This window comes from Trachemys scripta, chromosome 10, assembly GCF_013100865.1.
Source record: "Trachemys scripta elegans isolate TJP31775 chromosome 10, CAS_Tse_1.0, whole genome shotgun sequence".
NCBI classification, from domain to species: domain Eukaryota; kingdom Metazoa; phylum Chordata; order Testudines; family Emydidae; genus Trachemys; species Trachemys scripta.
The window spans coordinates 81466012-81475801 of NC_048307.1; the positions used below are offsets into that span (position 1 = coordinate 81466012).

General features: G+C 55.5%; 1 protein-coding gene across 2 annotated transcripts; it reads left to right on the forward strand.

Annotated features, from left to right (window-relative positions):
- On the forward strand, positions 1–9744 carry SKOR1 (SKI family transcriptional corepressor 1). Of its 2 annotated transcripts, XM_034782759.1 has the most exons (9): positions 1–200; positions 2051–3968; positions 4747–4843; positions 5478–5585; positions 6273–6344; positions 7650–7724; positions 8022–8096; positions 8573–8638; positions 9018–9744. In XM_034782759.1, exons 2-9 carry the CDS (start codon positions 2067–2069, stop codon positions 9113–9115), a joined length of 2493 nt encoding a protein of 830 aa, XP_034638650.1. In that variant the 5' UTR covers positions 1–200; positions 2051–2066; the 3' UTR covers positions 9116–9744. The 2 variants fall into 2 exon arrangements, with proteins under 2 accessions (XP_034638650.1, XP_034638652.1); XM_034782761.1 differs by lacking the exon at positions 6273–6344.
- The last annotated feature ends 46 nt before the right edge of the window (positions 9745–9790 follow it).

The window sequence follows — 9790 nt, forward strand, 5'->3', positions numbered from 1 at the left end:
GCGGGAGGACACGGGCGGAGGGCAGGCGCCCGGGCGCTCCCATGAAACTCCGCACCTTGCTTGGGGTTTGGATGCCGCTGCCGCCTGGCACGAACGGAACCTAGCGAGCGGGGGGTGGCTTGGTTTTGGGGGGCTGCTGCTGGACTATTTTGACAAGTGCTCCCGACCTTGCCGCCACTCCTGGGATTGCACCGCACAAGGTAAGCCCTTCCCCGCCCTGCACCCACGCTCCACGGCTGGCCTTGAATGTATTTTGCAACCCGGCTTCGAACCCAACACACACAAATCCAAGCAGAGCTTGGGAGGCGTTGACAACAATATGTGGGTCGGTGTTTGCAGCGACATTTCGGGCTTTCCCTTCTGCCGCATGCCTCTCTGCTCCTTCTCGGGATGGCGCCTTTCTCGTTTCGGTTTATATCGAAGTAATTCGTTTTAATACCAGAACATTCGGCCCCCTTCTGCCGGTTTCACGTCCAATTAGGCGTTGGGATGGGACTGCTGGTGTGGGGGGGATGAGTGACTTGCTGCCTTGAATTAATCACTTAAAAACAAACAAAATCCCCCCCCCTCCTCAAGCTAAATAAATACGTTTTCTTAGTATTGGATCCCAACATTTTGGCGGCAGCCAAGACAACGAAGCCCCTGTGTCTGGAGCCGGGCCGCGTTTAGACAGAGCTGGGGTGAAGTTTTATTCACATTTTCGAGGAGGACACTTTAGCTATTCTGTGTAATTACCATGAAAGCTGCTTAACGCGGTGATCCCTTTTCGATAAGCTCATTTGCTGGGCTCACGTTTCCTTCTGCTCTCTGGGCGAGTGGGGAGCCTTATGGGGCAGGTCAGTAATTGCCCTCGCTCCTAATCCCCTGCAATGGCATTAGACAAGGGAGAAGGTCCAAGCCTGCCTGAGTCGAGTATAGTGGTCGATCCAGCGCATTTCAAAATAACACGGGGCCCAAAGTCTCGGAACAGACCCGCCAACTTTCGGCTGCTGGTGCATTTCCTAAACCTTCGCTCGTTCGGGCTGGCGCCTGGGAACCCTTTCAAACGGGAGCGCAGCGGTTTTGATTAAATACAGGTGGCCCCGTGTCACCGCAGGATTACTGCCAGGCTAAGAGACAGTGAGTTTATTTAAAACCACGGTTCGGGTAAGTCCTCTCACGGTTAGCTAAGGTGGAGCAGTCAGGTTAGCCAGTTATTTACTGAGTCGCTCCTCTAATGTGTAAATACAACTCCACGCAGCGCTAATTAAAGTCTATTTCCCTTTCCTCCAAATCTGGACAAATGCAGCACTTACCTAGCCGAGGTGCTATTTAACACAAATAGACTGGGAATAGTTTAGAGCGAGAAACCGAGCGTCTGAAATGTGAGAGATTAAAAATAGAGGAAAACAGGGGGATGGGAGGACAAAAAAAATCCCCAACACTTTATGAAAGGATGTCGGGCTGTTGTGTTTAATGCCCTCCACTTTTGCTCCGAAATGGCCAAGGAGAAATCTGAGAACAAACAGGCTCGGTTTGTGTCTAAAGACACCGAGAGATTCCTTTGCGACCTACAGAAGCGCATTGTGTCGCTCGTTAATATTTTATATTCGAGCTTCTCTTCCTCTCTCGCTGCCCACGTAATGCAGTAATTGTGGTAGATTTAAAATGACAGTTTGGCCCTTATTCTCAGGTCTGCCTGGGTCTGGAGCCGCAGACAGATCCTGGTATAATAGGTGACGGGGGGGAAAAAGGGGAAGAGAGATCTTACTTAACACACAGCAAAACCTTTCTGAATAGCGGCAGCCTCTCAAAACGTCTCCTTGTACCAGCCAGCGCCCAGGGAATTTTCTGCCTGTGCGATGCCCCTGCCGCGGTCTAGAGACGGATGCAGGGCTGCTGCTAAGACTGAATTTTACCAGGTAGGGGAGATCTGCTGCGACACAAAAGGCCCAACGATGCCCAGTTTGCCTGGCCTCCTGGCTGGCCGCTTTCCCCCAGGCGCAACGGGCACGCCAGGGCCGCGGGTGCGTGGCTAATCTCTGCCTTTTGTTGTGTTTTTGTTTTGCAGGCTTGTTTTGGGGGGGATGGAGGCGATTGCCAGTCAGATGGGAACGGGGAGAGACTCAAGCTCCTCCCCGAATTCAAAGCAAGAGCTGCAGCCCTACTCGGGCTCCAATCCCCTCAAGCCCAACCAAGTGGGTGAGACCTCCCTGTACGGCGTGCCCATAGTGTCCCTGGTCATCGACGGGCAGGAGCGCCTGTGCCTAGCGCAGATCTCCAACACCCTGCTCAAGAACTACAGCTACAATGAGATCCACAACCGGCGGGTGGCGCTGGGCATCACCTGCGTGCAGTGCACCCCGGTGCAGCTGGAGATCCTGCGGCGGGCCGGGGCCATGCCCATCTCGTCCCGGCGCTGCGGCATGATCACCAAGCGGGAGGCGGAGCGGCTCTGCAAGTCCTTCCTGGGCGAGCACAAGCCGCCCAAGCTGCCGGAGAACTTCGCCTTCGACGTGGTCCACGAGTGCGCCTGGGGCTCGCGGGGCAGCTTCATCCCGGCCCGCTACAACAGCTCCCGGGCCAAGTGCATCAAGTGCGGCTACTGCAGCATGTACTTCTCGCCCAACAAGTTCATCTTCCACTCCCACCGCACGCCGGACTCCAAGTACACGCAGCCCGACGCCGCCAACTTCAACTCCTGGCGCCGCCACCTCAAGCTGAGCGACAAGACGGCCACGGACGAGCTGAGCCACGCCTGGGAGGATGTCAAGGCCATGTTCAACGGCGGCACCCGCAAGCGGACCTTCTCCCTGCACGGGGCGGCCGCCGCCTCCTCGGCCGCCAAGGCCGCCCTGCACCCGCCGCAGCCCGGCGGAGCCGAGCTGGCCCCGGTGCACAAGAGTCTACGCTGCAGCGGCGAGGAGGCGCCCGGGGAGCGGGGCGCGCTGAGCTTGGCCGGGGCGCACGGCGGGGCGGCCGGGGCGCACGGCGGGGCCGGCGCGGTACGCAGTTACCCGGTCATCCCGGTGCCCAGCAAAGGCTTCGGTATGCTGCAGAAGCTGCCGCCGCCGCTCTTCCCGCACCCCTACGGCTTCCCGGCCGCCGCCTTCGGGCTCTGCCCCAAGAAGCAGGACGACTCGCTGGGCGGAGCCGGCGGGGGCGAGCCCGGCAAAGGGGGCGCCCTGCCGCCGGGCATGTTCTGGGGCCACCCGCACCCCCACCCGCACCAACCCCAGCAGCCGCCGCACCAGGCCGGCGCTGGCAAGGACAGCGGCGTCTACCCGCCCTTCCCCATGTTCTGGCCGGCCGCCGGCAGCCTGCCCGTGCCGCCCTACCCGGCCCAGAGCCAGGCCAAAGCGGCCGCCACCGCCGTGGTGGTGGCGGCCGCTGCAGCCGCCGCCGCGGCCGCCGCCGACCCGCCGGGCCTGGGCGGCCGCCACAGCGAGCTGGAGGGCTCGGAGCCGTCGGGGAGCGGGCGCAGCAGCGCCACCCCGCAGGAGGGCTCCGGGGCGGACGGCGAGCGCTGCTCCAGCGCCCTCTCCAGGGCGGCCGCCGAGGAGGAGCGGTCCGGGGACGAGGCGCTGCTGCCCCCGCTGCCCCTGCCCAGGAAGGGCAGTTACCTGTCCGCCTTCCGCCCCGTGGTGAAGGACGCGGAGAGCATCGCCAAGCTCTACGGCACCCGGGAGGCCTACGGTGGGGCGGGCCGGAGCGCGGCCGGCTACCTGTCCCCGGACTTCCTCAGCGAGGGCAGCTCCAGCTACCGCTCCCTCTCGCCCGGCGCCGACACGGCCGACGAGCCCGAGGTGGACGTGGAGTCCAACCGTTTCCCCGAGGACGAGGAGGAGGAGGCGGCGGCGGCCGTCGAGGAGGCGGAGGAGCCGCCGCCTCTGGCCGAGGAGAAAGCCGGGGAGCAGGGGCCGGAGGAAGGGAACCGGCCGCCGCCCGAGGGGAGCCCGCAGAGGAGCAGCAGCAGAGGCGGCTACGAGGTGGGGGGCTCTGCCGGGGATCCCGCTCCAAGCTGGGCCCTTCCCTACCTAGGGCGCTGCGCCCACGGGCGCGCAGAGACGGTAGCGCCGGGCCTGGGTGCAAGGTCTCAGCCCCCGGGAGAGGCCAGGGCGGCGCAGGCAGTGTCCGGGCAGGTGCTAGAGACCAGGCCCTGGGGAGGTGGCGGACATAGGAGGAAGTGGACACAGCTCTAAGCCCCAGGAGCTGTGTCTGGCTCCGGGTGAAGCCGGCAGGGGAGCGTCAGTGGCCGCAGCCCCCCGGACGTTCAACCCCGCACGGTGTGAACTCCCAGGCACGTCAGAGGTGGCTTTGATTCACCCCCCGCCCCCACCTTTCTATTATTTTAAAAGGGGTTATTCGGCGCACCTGTAAATTTACATGCAGCCGCATTAAACCACAGCTAATTAACCTGATTAGAAGGATTGCTTTCATGCTTAGGGGGAAAATTGCCTAAAATTAGGCGGCTGCTGGGTCTGTGGGGGCTGCAGGCTTTGAAAAGCTCTTGTACTCCGCGGTTGAATTTTAATGGGGGTAATTTTCTCCGGAGCGCTAATAATTACGCTTAATAAAACGATAGTCGCCTTCTACCGCGGGGCTGTAACTCTCCGGCAACCCCCAGCAGCAGTAACTGGTCCTAACTCTGGGGTCTTCTCCACCCCGAATGCACGAAACCCGTCTGGGGCTGGCTCAGGGTCCTCGCTGGGGTGACCCCCCGCTCCCCCCAGCTAAATCCATGTAATTGTTCCGTTTCTTTTGAAGGTCTACACCCAGGAAAGAGAAGACCATCTGCAGGCTCTGAAGAACGCTGCTTCACTGGGGCCTGCAACCACTTATCTTTGCAACCCCGAGGCAAATGGTAAAATTGACCTCTTTGCTAGCAATTGTCTCCGATGGCTTGAAATTTAAACGGGGGAGGGGGAGAGAAAATAGTGGCAATTCCCCCCCCCCTTTGGAATAATTCTTATTCCAAGCCTGCTAATAGACTATATGAATCTTTCCATGTCATTTCCATTTTTGGCAGGACCTTCAAACAAACTTAGCTGTGTTAAGGGAAGGTCTTTCATGCAAATAAGCCAAACCGGGTGTCATTTTGATAGACTGCTTTTTTTTTTTTTACTGGGATTTATTTAGGTGCAAATATTTGCTGCGTGTCACTTGTCCTTAAAGGGCAAGTATTTTACGCTCCCAGTCTCTGGTGGAGTTATCTCTTGCTAAAGGTCTGGCAGCGAAAACTTCAAAACCGCTGCTGAATTTTTAATGGAGAAGCCTGTGATTTTTGACTCTGTTTTCAACTCGATTCGGTGTCTCCTGTTTAGGAGAGCGTGCGCGCTGAATGCATAAACCTCCAGGAGAGCAAGCGACTTTCCACTTGCAAGGCGATTAGGATTAGAAGGCTTTAATAAGGACTTTGTCCTTAATTATGTAATTAAGGATATATTAGGATCATACTTTCGTTGCTTATGGTTGAAAATCGGTTTATTAACTTTAAGAGCAAGATAAGGACGACAATCACTCGACAGCAGAGGATTTAGAGACCAGCAAATCCTATCAAGACCAAAGGAATGTCTCGCATCCAAGCCCTGTAAATACCGACAGAGGTAAGCAGGAGGTCCAGGATTTCCAGTCTGTTCCAAAGGAGGTTTTTTGTGTTGTAACCCGGCCTGTGAACGTCCAGACGCAGAACTGTGGTGGAAACCGGAGTGCGGGCCAAGGGACAATAATCACAACTCCTGCGCTCCTTATCTTCCGCCTAAATAATAGATATTTTTGACAGCACTTTTTCTCCCCTGAAAGGAGCTCATTTAAATCACCAATAAGAAGCTGTCCCCTACAGCTTTAGGCAAATAAATATTTAAATAACGTGGTGAATTACAAGTCACTTTTCCTAGGTTGCTATGGCCTTGTTTCCTTCCCCCCCCCCACTTCCCCCACTCTGGGTTTTGTCATTTACACAGATGAGAAGTAGGATCCGGTTTTAGCTGTAACCCCCCACCCCACTTTCATTATTTAATACCCCACCGGTCTGAGGAGCTTACAGACAAACTGTGTTTAAATGCGGAACAGGACTCGCTGATCTCCACCCGCAACTATTTGAAGAGTTGTCGGTTGTGTCTTTCACAACTTAGTTAAACTTTCTGGCCCGGGTCGGGGCACTGTTTATGGACCGTCAGGTTCTTGCACGTGTCCCACAGTCCCTCGCCCCAGTAACAGAGCTGAACTCAACCCAGTGCTTCAGGGCTCCTATAGGCGCAACTATCTAACCCTATGCATGTTCTGCACTGCAGGTGAGGAAGGTCTCAGCATTGACTTTATGGGGACCCAACTAGTTGAAAAAGACATTGAAAATCTGGCAAGAGGTGAGGTTCCGGGGCTCCGGTGACCCTCTGGCAGGGGGATTTTTCCATTAGCTTCTCAGCTGTATCCTCCCACAAGCTGATTGATCAACTCAGTAACCTCAGGTCCCGACCGGGTGCGTGTGTGGCGGGGGAGGAATCGATAGGTTTCAGTTCTTGGTGTGAATCGGGCTCAGCAATCCAATGAACTGGATGCGGATAAATAAACCGATTTTCGGGTCTTACACAAAGACCTTGGGAGGCGGAATCAAACCAGAAGGGGTTGGAAAGCGTGGGCTCTATCTCCTTCTGGCCAGGAGACATAATGCCATCTCTACACCGGAATGACTCGAACACAAGAAGCGTGTGAGAAACTCCTTACGCAGGGGATAGAGCAATCCCAGTGCGTGGCTGGCTTTATACGCCCGTTCCTCTCCCTTTTGGGTTTTGAACAAGTGACATAGATGGAGGGTGAGCGAGAGAGATTTGGGTAAATGGGAATCTACTTCTCCGTCCTGTCCAAAGGACCGGATCCGAATAGTAAATGGAGTGGAAGTGGGCTCGAATCGCGCACCTAGCAGAGATGCCGGGCGCTGGTAAAACAGGCCGGGTAGACAACGCGCGGTGGTGATGACCTGGCTGCCAATAAAGGGGCAGAAACTGGCCGAGAAGGGCTCGTTTCTCGCTGGCGGGGTGTCTTACAGAAAAGCTATCGAGGCCTGGCCAGGGATCCCAAACTGTAACTAACCCCGTCCGCGTTTATAGACGCCGTGCGAGGGGGCCAGGCTGCTGCGTGGGATGGTTAATTCACCTCCACCTTCTGTTGTCACTTTCCATAAACCCGTTAAGAAGCTGAAGGCTGGGGGGTGATTTGCATTGTCCTTAATGGGCAGGGATTTGAAGCGGCCCCGTGATTCAGCCCGAAGAGCTGAAATCTGCCAAACGTGGGTGATCAGAAATCCCCAGGAATGATTCACGACACAGATTGGGCTTAAAACCACCGACCCGCTGTGATTGCAGCCTCTCTCCTATTAAAAACGCCTCACCCTAGTGTAAGGGTTGGAGCCTCCTGGCTTCCAGGACGCTTGTGTGCGCCCTGAAAACGAAAGCAGCCCCCAGCCCCATCCCTTCGGATGGACCCAGTCGATTTCAGGTGCCTTTCGTTCCCACGCCGAGTGCCCCGTTTATCGTTTTATTTAGACCGTAGGTATTTTTTTCCGGGAGCGATTAACTCCTGTGATTAATGTAATATAATGCGATTCGAGCAAACGCGGCTCCTTCTCCAGCTGGAAAGTGTGTTTTCTCACGTGAGGCTTTATTTTTCCACAGACGAATTGCAAAAGCTGCTCCTGGAGCAAGTGGAGCTTAGGAAGAAATTAGAACGGGAATTCCAAAGTCTGAAAGGTACCAAACCCCCCGACCCTCCCCAACCAACCCCCTAAGAGCGTCTCCTCTGCCGAGCCGCCTTGATGGGTCACGTATCAACGACTCCGGTTTTTAGAACGACTTAAAATCCACTTGAACCCGTCCCACTGGGGGCTTGTTGCTTCGCACTGTTTTGAGCAACCCTCCAACGGAAAAGTGGGACACGTCCCCCAGCCGCAGGGCTGTTTTACACCTCCCCACTACATGCATGCTTGGGCCGAGGGGGAGGGCGGCTGCTTTACCCTTCTCACTTCCTGCCGCCTGCCATCCGCACAGATAATTTTCAGGATCAGATGAAGAGGGAGCTGGCGTATAGGGAAGAAATGGTCCAACAGCTACAAATTGTCAGAGGTAAGGCTCGACTCAGGTGAGCCGCCCTGGTAGGGAGCTTGCCATGTGAGCTCTGTCATTTACATGTAAATGGGAGGTAATTTAACAATTATTTTTTTTATTGAATATCCTTTTGTATAGTCTGATTAGCCTCGGAATCGCAAGCCAGCCCAGCATACGGCTCGGAGGCATCATTACATAGGAGTGATTGAACTTCTTATCGAAGCAATTTCCAGGGCTTCTAAATTAAAAACCGAGGCGTAAAATTACCTGGGAAGTAATGCCGAAGTTGGCTTGAATGTTGACTGTATCCGTCTGCCTTCAAGCGCAATTCTCAGCCGTTACTTTCCAATCCCAGGCTCCGATCAGAAGCCAGCGCGCTCCTCGGTTTGTTTTTAAACCCCAAACTCCAAAGCCGGGTTTCATTAAAGCTCGTAGGGGCTGTGTGTGGGGTGGTGATTTATGCCCTTCACTCTGATCCGTCCCCCTCTTCCCAGATACCCTGTGTAACGAACTGGACCAGGAGAGGAAAGCTCGCTACGCCATCCAGCAGAAGTTGAAAGGTATCTCTCCAAAGCATGGCAGGAGATGGGGAAATGCCCACCTGGAAAATCATTGTCTTGGGGGGTCAAGTATCAGAGGGGTAGCAGTGTCTTGGGGGGGTGGGGGAGGAATACACGGATGCGAAATAAAACGCGGACCACTTGGGTTTGTAACCAAACCGGTGTCGATACGACGGGGAAATGTTGAACCAGGTGTGCTGGGGAAGGGGGGCAGATCTGTAAATCGCCTCAATCAATAGTCCTTGAAGAGGGATGCGCCTGAGATTGTGCCGCTGTCAGGGGAAGCCCCGGGCGGTGGGGATCGGAACCGGGCCCGGTGTGAACGCATGCGGGGGACCAGGAGTAACGAGGTTTGCTTTGTGTCTGTCTCTCTTTGCAGAGGCCCACGACGCGCTCCACCACTTCTCCTGCAAAATGCTCACGCCTCGCCACTGCACGGGGAACTGCTCCTTCAAACCGCCCCTGCTACCCCAATGAGCCCCCCACCCCTTCCCGCCAAAGCCATGCGACTTCGGAGTGTGAATAGCCGGCAGCCCCTTGCGCCGCGAAAGGGAAAACCCAGCCACAAGCCATTTCTAAGGAGACACGTGTAAATACAGGACTGCGTGGAGCTCTCGGGCTCAGCGTTTCTAGAAGTGTAAATACAGCTCCTCCAGTCTGCGAATCCGGGCAGCTGACCGCCAAGGTGTAAACGGACCAAAAGCGAATTAACAAAACAAAACGCCCCCCAGACACGGTCCGCTGTGAATCGGTTCTATCCAAGGAATCTCCTTGCTCACTGTCTGCCCCCTCCATGCCTACCTGTCTGTCCACTTCTTGAAACCCTTGTCTAGACTGGAAACAGTGGCTATGTGCAATGGATATAAATGTACTGTGATTTCTCTTGGTCCAGTATTTGTTGAATTTTTATTTATTTATGATGTATATTTATTTCCCCTCCAGCTCCCTTGTAAATGATGGATGTGACAGCACTTTATCGGGCGGTTTGCGACTCACGGTACACCCAAGGAAAGGAGAAATAAATAAAAACAACCCTGCCCCTGTTGTGGGGGGAGACACCTCTGTACGCCATTTTTGTTCTTTAATAAAAACAACCTTTAAGCACAGTGGGGTGGCTGCTGAGTTGTTGCCCCGGCGTGAGACGAGGGGAAG